This window comes from Dinoponera quadriceps, unplaced genomic scaffold (assembly GCF_001313825.1).
Source record: "Dinoponera quadriceps isolate SergipeBrazil2010 unplaced genomic scaffold, ASM131382v1 scaffold1846, whole genome shotgun sequence".
Lineage (NCBI taxonomy): Eukaryota > Metazoa > Arthropoda > Insecta > Hymenoptera > Formicidae > Dinoponera > Dinoponera quadriceps.
The window spans coordinates 552,439-568,016 of record NW_014556140.1 but is presented as its reverse complement, the minus strand read 5'-3'; the positions used below and the strand labels follow the sequence as shown (position 1 = coordinate 568,016).

Genomic DNA, 15,578 nt, shown 5'->3' with positions numbered 1-15,578 from the left:
CGCGACCTCGTGAAGCCGCGCGAGATCGATCCTGGGTGGCGCGCATAAAACGGAATGTTTCGAAGGTGTAAAAGGAACCGTCGATGAGGGTGCAAATGGACTCTGGTGGTCCGAATTCACGGTAATCTCTCCCTCTCTGTGGGTTCACGATCGTTTCGCCCCCGCCAACGTGAACACGCCGAAACACGAGATAGTCGGGCGCGCACTTGTGAAGCACTCATCAAGAGAGATAAATAAACGTTTCGTCTCGGAGCATTCTGGAGAAACTGTCTCGCACTTTCCTCTAAAGCTATCTCGAAAATGTTGATCCTCCGCGTTAACTCCTTGAATTTCATCGAACTTAGATTGTAGAACTAACGGGGAATCTCTAGATATAGATAACACTATGTATAGGTTATCAAGGCAAATGATTGCTTAGATTGGTTTATCAATGTTGAGGTGTAAACACATAATGTATACGTATGATGAAAGGATATATTATCTCTCAATGGATAAATTAATAAAAATACAATCAATAACATTGAATGTACATATAAAGGCAAATATAAAAGTCAAACGCCGATGTAATAACGAATGTGTGTGTGTGTGTGTATATATAGTAATATTATTTACTTAAATCAAATACTTTTTTTCGATGCATTAAGCACATAAGAAGCAGTCTCTGTTACTTCACTATAATTCACCGTTTATCGTTCTCCGACGCGTCACACAAGGAGGACGCCGAGGCAATTATTGTCCTTGAGACAAACACGACGGTAAATAGAACGCTTTTATAGTTGCTTTCAACTCAAGACGCAAGATTTCGACACCAGATCGCAACGGAACATTGGACGGTCGCGATTCGGAAAATCCGCGAGAACCAGACGAAAAAGCTCGTCGAGAATTGCTGGTAGAAAGCTACGACACGAGCTCGTTCACGAAATTGTCCCTCCGTGTTAGCGCGAACGCGAGGGGAAGAGGCCGCGTGGCCAATTGATTCCACGTGGCATTGACCGGAGAGAGACGGACGGACTCGATTCGGTATTCGGAATGGAAAGAAGTGACGCGAGCGGCTGTGCGGCACGGACGGAAGAAGCATGCAGCGAAAAAGAGAGCGGAGATAGGACGGTAGAAATAGGTATCGTGACTCACCATGAAAACCATGAACCTTGATTGCAGGTTGGCGCTCCCGATGTAAGTCAGCGTTTTCAGCCACCGTGATCACCGCCGAGGTGGTGTCTGCTTTCCTCCCGTTTCTGTGTCTCCCTGTATCCTCCTCTTCTTTCTTTCTCTCTCTCTCTCTCTTCGTCGTCGTCGCACTTGGCGGCCACTTCGGTCGGGGCAACAGTCACTATCACTTCACTACGATTCTCACCGATTACCGTTCTCGAATTCGGCGACGCGAGGTGGACGAACCGGGGGACTTATTATTGTCGTCGGGAGAAGAGAGCACGATGCGCTTTCGATCGCCGAGCAGCTTCTCGTTGCTTCGCGAGGGGGATCGGCGACGGAAGGAAGAACGCGAATATCTCACGCGCTCGCTCGTATTCGCTGTAGTCACTGTAGTCGCGACGTAAACGCGACCGGATGGATCTTCCTCTCTCTTTCTTCCTCGGTCGGCGGTATTATTGACTATTAATTGATCTAGCTAAGTAACTTATTAATTGGCTATCGCGGCGACGGCGGACACTGGTCGTCTACCGGCATTCGATTGGCATACTGGCATGAATACTGGCCCGTTCGGCTCCGGCGTCACCTGCAACATACAAATGCGCGTCGTCCACCATTAGAAAACCGCCGCCTACGAAACTGGAAAACGTAACTAACGCGCGGAAATCATAATTCCGGTCGCCTTTGCGGCGCACCGGCAAATTTAGGCCGAGAGCACCGCGGCACCGAAATAGAGGTTACGCCCGTATCACACCGGCGATAGGCTTCTACAATAGTCCCTTGACCGATTGAGTCACCAGTGGCTCCCCTCTGATTGGTCAAGAGACGATCGTAGACACAAACACAATCGCCATCCAATGAACACCAATCATCAGTAACATAACACCAGTGTATAACTCGCCACTCAATAATATAATTGTTGCATAACACGCGCGTTATATTGTGTTTACATCGTTGAACGAGAAATTAGAACATCGGTGGTTACGTTATAGTGTCGGCTGATGTTCACTGGGTGGTGTGATACGGGCATTACTCGTCCCGAATCCCCGTCGGATTTCGCAAACGTCGCCGCTACGACGTCTTTCAGACGTGAGCGTTTGACGTCTCTTCGGTAGAGCAGATGAGAATACAAACGCGCGAGAGAATCGAAACAACGGAGAGGAACCTCTATTTCGCGTCTCCTTATATCCTCGCGTATATTGTACGAGCTAATCGGAAATTACCGTCTCTCCACGGCAAACCTGCCCTTCGAGCGTCCGTCGCGGTCGAGCGCGAGAATAACAATGCGGCGTACACGTGTCTTGCCGGATTCCCGGCGCTCAGCCGCCAGCGGCCTCGGAGTGGAGGGAGAGGCGGGGTGTAAGAAAAACGATCTCCGTCACAGAGCTCTGTTTACAAAATTTCTCTACCGCACTGATAGCAAAGGATATATATTTATTTAGGCGTATATCGTAACATCATACTTTCTTGATGTAATCGCGTACGTGGTAATAATGTGCACTGAGAGAAATTATAGTTATTTTCTTTCTAACACTTGGTATATTGAAACACAGCCGATGTGTCTCTATGTGACATGTATGAAAACTTAACTTACCAAATTGTGTGGAATATAATTTTAAATCGAGGTAAGCGAAACTACATACACACACACACATACATGTCACTGACGAAAGTAATTATTTTCCTATTATGATATTTATGATATCTTTTGGGGTAAATATTGCGTTTAACGGAGCAACGAGACACGACTGTGACTTTGACATGTATTGTTGACATGTATGTATTATCACCTTGAGTAACGTTCAAAAAGTTTCAACCTTTCTAGATTCGTAAGTCGCATCTCGATGCTTGTCTCGATGAGGTCAAAAAAAGATAAGCGAATCGACGTGAAGCTTCCTAAGGCGGAAGTGTCGACCTCCGTTATTTTGTTCCGAGGATCTAGCATGGCCGATCGATCGGGTCACCAGGAAAAACGTAGCGAATTGGATAATAGAGTGGACAAATGCAACGGCATCATTTTGCGAGGGCGCGGTCGAGTGTGCCAGGCCTGTGACGCACCCGGTCTTTATTTAAATCATTCGATCCGTCACGCTATAATCGATTAGCGCTAATAGCCGAGGAAATAGAGTTCAGTCTAGCTTGGAGCTACTCGCACTATTTCCAACTACCGTCCCCTTCGCGATTCTCCGATCATCTCCTGAGCGAACCAACGATCAATCGATCGGCCGATCAAACGTCGAATGATTATAGCGTTTTAATTAAACACTACTATATTCGTGGAAACTAGAAACGCAAGCCTGTAACTGGATGATAATCTTGAAAAAAAGTAGTAGTCCTTTTGCGCAAAGAAAATCAACGTCTCTAAAAATAAGCTTAGAAATGTTTGATATTTATTACAGCGATATTTACTTTCGAATATGCCGATTTTCCATTGAAACGGTCGATAAAATTCTTATCGAAAGATAACGGATCCTAATTATTTCGAAGAATTAATTACCGACTACGTGATTGTGCATTGAAATCTTCCTCCGGACAGAAAAGAGCACACGGAATAACTTACGATCGTTAACCGATTGTACATTCCAGCAATAACGAATTCCAGATCCGGAATGAAGTGCAATGAAGTGCAAACGTGTTGCTGACGAGGCGAATAAAATGCGTGTTGCTATTCGTACTTTCGGTAGCGCACTTTCACGACGCGCTCGCCGTATCGACGAAGTCCATCGCGATTGTGACCGATAAACGATACTTTTTATCGCGTTCGTAAGTCGCTGCGAAGTTTTAGAAAACTTTATGGTAGATATGGACTTTAGCATAATAGCTTTGTCGAGCAATAGAGTTCCACGACCACGCTCGACCTCAAACTGTGCAGTGCACAGACGTGCGTCCGTGCAGCGTCAACGAACTATAAACGTAACAATGTAATCGGCAATTGTTGTTTCTGTGTTATAATGCTATAGAAGAAATCACGTTCTCGGGTGAATCTTTTTTAACGCACTAAAAATAGAAGATACTCGAGCATGTATCATTACGAGTACACTGAGAGAGATTGTAGTTATTTTCGGCCTCGACTATACACACACAGTGAAAAATTTTGTGTCACTTTAACATAAAGAATATATTAAAAAGTATACAAAAAATATAATATTAAACACAAATTTAACATTATATTTGTGTACTTTTTGACACATACATGTGTACTTTTTAACACATTTCCGATGTTAAAGCGACACAAAATTCCAATGGAATTTTAATCCAAAATTTCTTACTGGGCATTCTCTTTTTGTGGTTTCAATTAAAAAATAATAATAGGCATATAAGGTTATCATCATAGATGTAACATTAGAATAGAAACGAAAAAAGTAAATTTTAATAACGATTTTTAAATCTCACTGACGGAAATTTCGCACATTTTATCAATGTCATGATATTTTATTCAAATTTATCAAGATACAATTACAAAGAAATCCACCGATATATGCAGTCGTGACAGCGGACATTTGGAATTACGGAAGTTGTCATCCGACGGAACGAAAAACTCAATAAGATCCGATCGAGTTACGATCCGAGGAATCGGAAGGATAGTCTTTTACCCTCATATTCCCGGGCGGACTGATCGACATTAATAGAAAACAGCACGCGCAAATGATCGGCGTATTTACGGTTTTTCGTCTTATTGGTCGGCGCGCGTTTGCACGTAGCGCAGTCGGATGGACGTCGGCTTCGGAGCAACGTGGCTATTGATCTACGGTTCGATCGATCTATCGCTGTCAGCCCCGTTTCATCGCGGGACGGACTCCTCGACGACGACGTACCAATAAAGCTCGCCAGAGGCGTCTACGGCGATCGCCTTATCGATCGCGATCCTAAATCATCGGCGATGCGATGCGATCGTTCGGACGCCGTGCGCAGCTACATGCTGTCTCTTTGTACAGCGTGATTCACGCTGACACCGAGTAACCTTCGAGGGCCCGCAAGGAGCCCTCGCGGAGAGTAAAATGTTATGCGACGAGAGGGAAATATCGTTTTATTTTTAATCAAAATTTAAGACGTCGTACTTGGACGTGCCTTGTTACACAGTACAAAATTTTCGATCAAAAGTGAAATTTTCCCATGGAAATTCTTACGTTACTTCAACGTGGGGAATATGTTAAAAAGTACACAAATATATGTTAAATTAACATATTCACCTTGTCAACCATGTGACAAGATGAAATAAGGGAAATGATGCCGAAATCAGAGTAAGAACTTTTATCACCTCCAGCGGTTGCGTTTAAAAGAAACGATGCGTGACGACAATATGCGACACTTTGAAAGTTCAAACAAACGCACGACTTTCTACGTGAAATGAACGTCTGTCGAAGTTTACCGAGCCAACCGTGAATCACCCTCTATAACGCGAACACGCGAGATTTCCACTTAGAGATCGGTGCGGCGCTTGCCTCTTAATTGAAAGATTACGAAACTTTAACGAATAACGCTCGCCCGGCCGGCTTAAGTAGAAATCGTCTATCGTAGTATCGGCATGTCCATTATATATCCCTTTCGCGCAGGTATCATTCGATACAAATCGTCCGGTTGCGCAAACCAGCGCAATCTGGAAATCTAGAGGGGACCTCATCAGCCGCGTAATTTCCTATCTCAATTATCATCGCGCTCCTTCTCTTTGCGTGTCTCTCGGTAATCGCAATTATTTACATTAACTTCCATTAACTTCCATTAACTTCCATCGTCGTAAAGAGCGAGCGCGTTGCCTCCCATCTCGCGAGCTTCGTACATAATATTCTTACACCGGAGGAATATACCGGATGACGTCGGTGCTCGATAATACCAGACTTGATAATACCGAGTTAAAACGAAGCACCGTATCGAATCTGAAAACTCGGCGCGCCTGAAGATCCAACGAATCGGCGAGACGGTCAAGAGGACACACGGTAGCAGAGATCGGCCAACACACGCTCGCGTTTCCTACACCCACACACGCGCCGGTCGATGCCGTGCACAACGTTTCTATAAGGTTTATGAATGGGGCAGCACGCGTGCGCGCGCGACCACTGGAACAGTGTGTAAGAGGCGGCAGCGAAAGTGACCTGCTCTAGCTCGTTGTACCTGCTGCTCGGAGGCATCGCGCCCGGCCTGTGTACAGCGCGTAGCACGTGCACGCACACGCAGCAGGTAGGTAGGCAGGCAGGCAGGTAAGAACCGCCCTGGATAATTGCACGGAGTGGCACCGACAGACGTTTGTCGTCGTGGGCGCGAAACGCCGCTAGGCGCCGCGCGAAGGGCGCGTCTACGCCGATTTCTACGACCTTTCGAGGCCACCAAACGGCGAGAAGGGAAGGAACATTTGTTGCGTAAGTTGTTTAAAGGATACCCTGCCGTACGACGGAAGTATAAACGCGGAAGAGAAACGGACGGGAGCGTAAGGGAAAACTTGACGAGTCGGAACAGAGAGAGAGAAAAGAGAGTTGGGGGTACATCGTGTGCTTGAATGAATTAAGTTGAATATTTAACATAACGATAGAAAGACAATGCGAAAACAACGAGATAGAGGTGCGCGTTTATTTGATAATTCGCGATGCGACATGGAGTCAGCTTTCTTTTCCAAGAGATGAATAATTTCACCCGTAAAAAGTAGGAGTTATTAATGAAACGATCAATTAAGAGTTATTAATCAAATGTTAAACGGATTAAACGAAGCTGCTCGCAATAGACAGAGGAAGAGAGAAAGAGAGACATGGCAGAACGTATTTGATCCGCTTTACAAACTTGAACGCTCACTGACTCAATAAGAAAGATTTAACGCGACGTTTGCTAAAATGTAGATGAAATCGCATCAGAATCGCCAGTCGATCAACGTCGGTCGTGGCGTTTTTATCATCACCATTCGTCGCGATCGATAGAAAGCTGTAAAGCGCGAAATTAATCGGGCGTTCGCATAATAAGCGCGAAAAAGCAGATAAGTGACTTTCCCCGCGCGACTACGAGATCAAACTAATAACTGAATGATCTCATTCGTGCTAAATGAGATACCGCGGCGTACGCCGATAATCGAATTGAACTTGAAACTTTCGATGCAAGCCGGCGATAATAACCCGCGCAAACATGTACAATATTTCTTCGCCGCCTTAATCCGGGAAGAAGTGAGAAAGTATCGAGTTTCTCGATCGTCGTTCATCGCCGAGTAATTGGCCGAATCGGCAATGTTACTGCACCGTGAGAGTTCCCCGAGAGCGGGCTGAAATTTATTATTCCTCCAGACTTACCGAGAGGCATAATTCACTTGTTCCTCTCCCATCCGTAAACGTCCGCGAGTATCATTTAATCGAAATGACGAGGCACGTCGATAAGAAAAAAAAAAAAACAAATCCACGCAACCAATCATGATGCAATGGAAGACGCTTTGCCAAGTCTCGCAATACGAGCGGTTTTGTTAACATAGATACATCCCCAGGGAAATTCTTCGGAATGTTGCTCCTCCCGCCGATGTTCCTCGAACATCCCGTGTTGTTCTGTTGTTCGTCCGACATACCGTTCAATTCTCTCGAACGGCGCAATTATTCCAACAACACGGGTTTCCTTACACGTGGCACCAAGAGAAGAGAGGGGGAGAAAAAGAGAGAGAAAGAGAGAGAGAGAGAGAGACTTAGATGCATTTAGTCGATGCACCGCCGTCATGTCGCGCAGTTATCTGCATACCGAGACCGGTTATACGAGCAACGCAAATATAATCGCATTATACGGTGGCGCGTTAGATAACGATCGACGAGCGTATCGGTCGAGACCGCGTGTGAACTCGGCCGGGTTTACCACTGCCAGGGCATTACCTTATCTGGCCTTCTGTCGGTCGCCTTGAAAACCGCGCCGCGGTTGGCAGCCGCGTGTCGCACAGAATAGCTGCACCAAATGCCAAGCATAGACACCCGAGCGTTTACTCGCGCACGATACGTCGTCTTGCGAAATAGCGTCGATTATCTCGTTAATTCGCGCACCTGGAATTTCTGGATGAGACTTCCAGGAGATTCGGCCGACAAACGTCGATAAGACCGATAATAACGAACTCTATTATCGCGAGGAAAAGAGAGAGGGAAAGATGCCGATTCGGATCAACATTTTTCTATTTTTCTCGGAATCGGTTTCTCCGATCGAGACGTGTAACGCAGGACGAGAAGTCTCGTTGCGCAGCAGCTGCGAAGGAGCGTGTAACTCGCGAGTGCGAACATACCGGACGAGACTCGATTCTTTCACTCCGATAAGGTAATCCGACAGGTAAACTTGGTTCACCGGTCGCGTCTCCGACGGCATATAAATTTCACACCGATTATCAATGGACGATTTATCGAGGAAAACATTCCCAGGATCGCGACTCGGGAAGATTTTCCGAACGTCGAGGACGCGGGAGCAACCGGCGGAACGTCGGAATTGCCGAGTTCTGCGCGATTGCTAAATCAAAGTCACTTAAAATTAGGAGCAGAACCCGGTGGAGTCAGGTGAATAATGAAGCGAGAAGGTAAGAGCTTCGCGAGTTCATCGCGCCATCGATCACTGCCGCTTTTTCTTCGGCGTTCATTTCTCGCCGCGGATAAGTCCGATCGCTCATTTCGTTCGGCGATCCTCTAATTCGATTGATCGATCTCCGATCGGCGACGGCGCCATTAGTTTCTTCGGTCGTGACGATGGATCCATCAACACCGCAAATACCATTAGCGCATACCGCGCGGCTTTTTGCAATTAACCTTACCAATGATTGCAAAACCGCAGCTATCTCGCGAATCTATCGGGCCCCCGTCTCGATTAATTAATCTAATCACCCTCTATAAACTAACCCGACTTTCATCCCATCATCGCGTTAGAAAGCGACGGAGCCGATCGCGATTGCCAATTATTTTGGCGTATCGTAATTAGCATAATTCTACCTGATCCTCTTTTTCTGTGGAATCTATTATTTCCCTACCGAGGGTGAACATCGACTTCATTTGTCGAGACAAATCTCACGATAAGAATTTCCTTGTTGTATCTGTTCGCTTGTACATTTGTCCGAGTGACCTCGAATAACACGCGGTGCATCTTAACACGTTCGCTACCGTCGTTCATCTGGGAAATTATCCGGCATAGATGCCGGGAAAAAGGATCGATTGAGGCAACTTGACGATACACAAACCGATATGCGTTTTGTTTGAAGGAAACAGAATTCCTGTTTCATTCCTATCGTTATTAAATTCGCAGATTCCTCTGACAGATGCAGCGATAAGGCAAATAAAAAGGCGCAACGAAGAGACGACGAGCGGCTAGCTCGAGTTTTATCTCGGATCGCCTCACGATCGCGAAACTTTACCTATGCACGAGTGATAATACCGGAAAGCGGGGTGACTATTACGCGGGCGCGCAACTAAGCATTAATAAACTCCGCCTGCTCGCGACGGGCATTGACATTAATTTGAAACTCGTCCGACTGAGATCTTATCGATTTATTTCGAAAGCGAATCGTGCTCGCGCATAACGAACACGGTGTATGCACACCGGCGTGCATATGCATGCGGAGACGTTCTTTCGAGTAAAATATTAAACAATATCGTCGTCTCTTTACTCACGGTTTTAAGTATGTATCTCGCAACAAAATAATCCGCTAGTGAAAATGCTAATCGTCAGTTTTCACGAAAAGGCTCAGGCACTAAATTCATAAATTTAGTATTTATTAATCACAAAAATAAGGAACAAGGAATTAAATATAGAGAATTGGGAACAAGCGCACAGGTTATAAGAAAACATAATTTCAACAGTTCCTAATGATAATCCCCTATTCCTTTATTGTAGATCGAAGCTTGATCGTCCATATGCCGCAATTTTCTCTATTTAATTTTGTGTTCCTTATTCCCTTTTCACTGTGTCTGAGCCCAAAATTTCTCCGCAAGAGTAAGAAACACGAAGAGAGAGAGAGAGAGAGAGAGAGAGAGAGAGAGAGAAAAAAAGTCGTATTATTCGGAGCAGCGTATTTTTATCGGAGCGAGTGTTTCTGGGACACCCCGTGCATGCACGCGGCAGCCGCAACGGCAATGGCCCCGCGAGTGTAATCTCTAATGCGTGTCGCATAATGACACGCACCGATACGGGCGCATTAAGTCCGGCATATCGTGCGTGCGTGTGTGTGTGTGCGCGCGCGCGTATGCGCGCACGTTTGTCGGCGCGGCCGAAGAAACTCTTGTTCTAGGTTGCGTTAATGTAGATCGCGATCGACGTACGTGTAACCTCATACTTAGACCCGTGGTATCAGATTTTATCGTTCCACGTGAAAGAATGAAAATTAACGAGCTGATTTAGGTCCTGGATTGCGACACGTCGCGTTGAGAAAACGTCCGCGAACACGCGGTGTGCGTTGCGCGCTTATACGTACGTTAAACTTGTCCCGCGTCGCACAGCTCGGGAGGCCGTGCGCGATCGAATAAAAAAAAAAAAAAAAGATCGAGAGAAAGAGGAAGAAAAGTATGTAAAATGTATCCGCGATATCTCGATGTTCCGCATATGTTGGCGTCTTCGCCCACGATCTCTTCGCGCAGTTCGTATCTCGCCGAATGGACCGGCAGGAATTGAAAGAATTTCGTAATATGTAGTCCGCGGAAAGTCAATTACTTAAATTATATTCAACCGCGAGTATCGAGATTATTTTGAGGATGTAATAAATGGCGAAGAGATGAGCGGCGACTGCAAAAGAGAGAAAGAGACGGAACACCCGTGTGCCGTTTTTATCGAGTTTTCGATCATCGACTGCTACCTGCTGCCGCGATCGTTCGCTGCGGCGAACGCTGCCGGCAAACGGTGTGTGTTCGTTTAATTTTATCGCCCGGCCATTGACGTTTTTACTACGCCGGCACCGCCGCAGGATCTACGGCTAGTTCGGGCCAGCCGAACGAATTCTTGCCGTAACTCCGATCCGAGGTCCTTGTACAGCTTGTAAAATTGTACATTGACACCCGTGCGCGAGCGCGCTTAGATAATAGCACGCAGGATAACGAGACTCCACGCCTCGTAAATCGGATCTTTATCGATCGACGTGGGACAGCACAGCTTTCGATATAATCAACGCGATCCCGTTGGATCAAGGGCGTACCGTTGCGCGAAAGTCACTTGAAAGAAGGGATATTAAAGAAATCACTTCGAGATGAGCGATTTGACAAAAATCCATATCTTCTTCCCACGAGAATCTGGGCCACCTTTTACGCGTGAGCGCGAACGTACGGTTATCGTTGCAAACTATCCAATTACATTATAACGCAACGACACGATGTTCCTCATTTACATTTGAATAATGTCTGCGTCTGCGAAGGGACGGTGTTGCTGGAACGGTTTGAACCTCGCCTAGTAAAATTTAACGCGCTTTACACTCGAGCACGACTGTTACGATTATGGACGGTAAAGTGCGCGTTGCATGTTTTGCGGCCTCGTTTGGAATCGGCGATATAATTCCAGGGGACAATTCTAGGTTCCTTATTTAAGAACGTCTCAGTAGGACAATAACGAGCGAGATATACGACGGTTTACACGAATACGTCTCCGCGGTGTTACGATCAGGCATCGTTTCCTCGACGGTGTTTCACCATCGCGACGGTGTTTCACAGCGACGAAATGCATTTCCGCGCGCGCTTATTATAGTACGGCGCGTAAGTTCGCGAACATTGCGTTACGCGCAATAAAGATACGGCCTTTTAATTCCGATTTTAATCCTCGATACAGCTTACACCGTATATTGCGTGCCCCTTGCATTCCCTTTTATTTCCCCCCTCCAATAAATCTAAAACATGTGACGCATATAAAAAAATCATAGTCTCAGAAAGTTCAAATTAATATTTCATCTATTAAGAAAAGATTATGCGTGGAGAATAGCGTTAGAAAGTCTCAATTTAAAGACAGATATATAATTTAATTATTATATAAAACGTTTTAATTATATAATTTAATTTCAAAGAAAAACATGCACCAACAATCTCGCGATTTCGAACGACAGTATTTCCACTTTTCGCTTGCTTTGAATGATATCTCATTAAAAAAAAAAAGAGAGAGAAAAAAAACAAAACAAATAGAGAGAGTAAAGTTTCTTTTTTCTAGCAGCTTTTAGTCTCAAACATACAATAACTTCTAACGAACAGCTCTTATACTTCATCAACCGTTCGTGACGAACATACCTGCGTACTAAATACGCGCGGGACTTCCGGACTGGCTCGATCAGAACGTGCGCTCGATTGGATGATTAATTTGTCCGTTACTCACGAAGTTCCGGACGTTATTGTATTTCAACGATCGCTCTCGAGCGCTCTCGAGTGGTACTACCGTGGATCGCCACGGGATCGCCGCGCGCGTCTCGCTCGAAAGCCCGGCGAGACGATAATGAAAAGAGCGACGGGCCGACACGCGGCGCGTAATCGGCGGTGTCACGGCGCTGCCGTTAGAACAGCGGCAATCGTAACGCACACGTTACACGCGTCTCAGCACATGCATACGACGCGCACGCAACGGGCGCGGGCCTCGCGCGTCTTTTACTGCCCGCACTAAAACTGACATTCGCACGCATTCGTTGCACCGACGCGGTAATGAGGAACGTAGTTGCCGCTATTATACGATGACGTGTAAATAGCGGCCGGTGCACAATGCCCACCGGAGAGCGGCTCGTGTTGGTTTTATCTCCTTCGACGAGGGAGGGACACGTATATCATGGCGGTGTGGCGACGGCGGCCAGGTACGTAGAAGGGCAGGCGCAATTCGCGGCGAGTTGTACGTACTAACGCGCAGTTACGCGTACAACCTATTGTATCACGAGCCGAGCGATATAAATCGCGGATGAAAAAAATCCCGCTTGACAAAGGATCCCCGGTGTACCGTCCACGGGGGAGAGGAAGAGGGGGGAGGGAGGGAAAAATCGCGCGGGGACAAAGGAGCGCGCGACGATATCGCGCGCGATAACGGCGCACTCGCTCGTCTTGATACGGTCTTATTAGTCAGTGGAATTAATCATCCGGACTTATAGTAACCAGCGACGGAGATATTTTTCCACCGGGGACGCGTCGCACGGCCGCCTCTTTGTGTTCCGTTGTAATGGCGCGAGTAACGGCCGAGAGAGCCGGTCTCCTACACTCTTCGCTCTTGCTTCACGCGCGGTCTTTATCGCGATATTATTCGCAAATGAGATAAACGTCTTAATCGACGCATCTCACGCGCATGTTTGAAAGAACGTACGGCACATAATCTCTTCATTCTATCGCGACGATAAACTATCTGGACGAGTAAATATGCCAAAAAAGTTAATTAACGGTATGATGGAGAAGGTACGTGTACGGTAAAAAATTTTGTGTTAGAAAAGCTTCACTGAAATTTTGTTGCTTTAACACGGGGAAAGTGTTGAAAAGTACACAAATATGTGTTAAAAGATGTACTAAATATAATGTTAAATTAATTCACATTCGCTTTGTTAACACATGTTGTCTAGGTAGACGTGTTAATTTAACATTATATTTGTGCACTTTTTAACATATTCCCCGTGTTAAAGTAACACGAAATTTCAACGGACCGTTTTTAACGCAAAATTTTTTACCGTGTGTATGCTCTCTTCTGTATGCATTGAGCAGGCACGATGCAATTTTGACGAATGAATAGCGGAGGAAAATAAATTATATCGTCTGTAATGAAATATTGGCGTGTGACGTGCGGGACGATCGATAGCGATGTATTTTATCGAAGCAAATACCATTAATCTCTCGTCATAGTAACAAACGTTGATAAAACAGATATTCGCCGTTATGAAAATCTAATTTTCTTCCTCAATATCTGTGGTGGTTCTGCAAAAACTGACACGCCCTTTTTGGAATATTTGCAAGGTATTGATTTATTTGCGTTATGAGACGTCGATCTCCCAATGTCGCGATGACGAAATTTCGGCGTTCCGAAGGTTCGAGCGCGTGAAGAAAAATTAGTGATCGCTGGATCGACGCGAGACGCACTCCAGAAGAAAGCGAGTACGATTTTTTTTATGTGAGCACAACCGCAGCCTGCTAGTCACTTCGAGGGTGACTGGAACGACACGGAGACGCGGTATTGAACGGTAGCCGTCAGCGTGCGATCCTATTAGCCCGCATTGTATGCTAATGAGCGCTTGTCGCCTGTGATCCGTGCTTATATCGCGTTATATCGCCGACAGCGGTTCTCAGTGAATCACGCTTTTCCCGTCGCGCCTATGATAATTTATTGTCTTCGTCTCTACGTTGCCTCTCTACGTTCGAATACTCGAATTTTTAGTCCCGATTCCCTCGAGCCCCGAATTATCGAAACGACCGCGAATTCGAGCGCGACACGAATCTCAATCGCTTTTAGTGAGGCCACGCCCCGATTAATCGACGCGAATCAAAGGTGCAATTACGTCGCGCCTGTCGCGAAATTAATTATTGTCAAAGCAGCCGTGGGATGAGAGCTGTTGCCAGGCGAGCGGCCGGATTACGGTCGATTTAACGCCCTAATACGTTTCGTCGATGGGTGAAAAAAAAGAAAAGTTCCGGTAGGAGAAACCCGCGCTCAAAGGGTTACATAAAATTACTCGCGGCGAAAAGTTCAGTCGGTAAGCGCGAATGGCGAGGGGACGCGACAGCGTTAAAAAGGGAAAAGGGTCGCTCGTCATCGTTTGATAAACAATTTACGGTGTCTAGTCTAATTTTCCTTTTGAGCGCAACCACCCTTTATAGGTAAACAATCGCCGTCTTCTGCGGCACCGAAACTTTCCTACGAGCGTTGCGCAGAGCGGATAGCGCGACGGTGCGAGAACACGATATTCTCAGAACATTACAGGATCGCTTTATTAGTCATTGACAACAAAATAACGTGGACATAATACGGCTCGACCGATCTGCAATAATTCGATCTCGCGTCGCTATTGTTACAGGCACAATGCTCGATGTATGTAATTTTAAACAGTCCTCTGAAACATAGTTGGTACGTAATATACGGCCGATGAGGGCAAACTGTGGTTTAATAGGCACGTAAATTTTTTATGCGCCATTAAAATGATCGTGAAAATGATGGTACGCGTATACGCACTCATTCGCTCGCGCGCATGTACGCGCAAGTGCATGTGTACTTGTCGCGCGGAAAATATCCCGAGAGAGAGAGAGAGAGAGAGAGAGAGAACATTATTTATTTGACGCTCAAGCAAAAGAAATTACCTTCAAGCGCAACTTAGATTAATGCATTAAAACTGATAATATCCGATACGTACACAGTACAAATTTTTGTGTTAACAAGATGAATATATTAAAAAATAATATGTTAACAAGGAGAATATTTGTGTACTTTTTAACATATATCCGCATAAAGTCACACAAAAATTTCAGTGGGCCGTTTATTTACACAAAATGTTTTATCGTGTAAATAAAAAGAGTAAAACAAAAAGAAAA

The 15,578-nt window shown here is 45.7% G+C and overlaps 1 protein-coding gene across 1 annotated transcript in view; it reads right to left on the bottom strand.

Annotated features, from left to right (window-relative positions):
- Positions 1-15,578, bottom strand: part of LOC106746923 (allergen Asp f 7 homolog) — a 172,813-nt gene that overhangs the window by 148,745 nt on the left and 8,490 nt on the right. The window contains exon 3 of the mRNA XM_014624070.1: positions 1,132-1,735. Within this exon, the coding sequence (XP_014479556.1) occupies positions 1,132-1,143 (12 nt within the window). The 5' untranslated portion in view covers positions 1,144-1,735. The remainder of the gene's footprint in view (positions 1-1,131; positions 1,736-15,578) is intronic.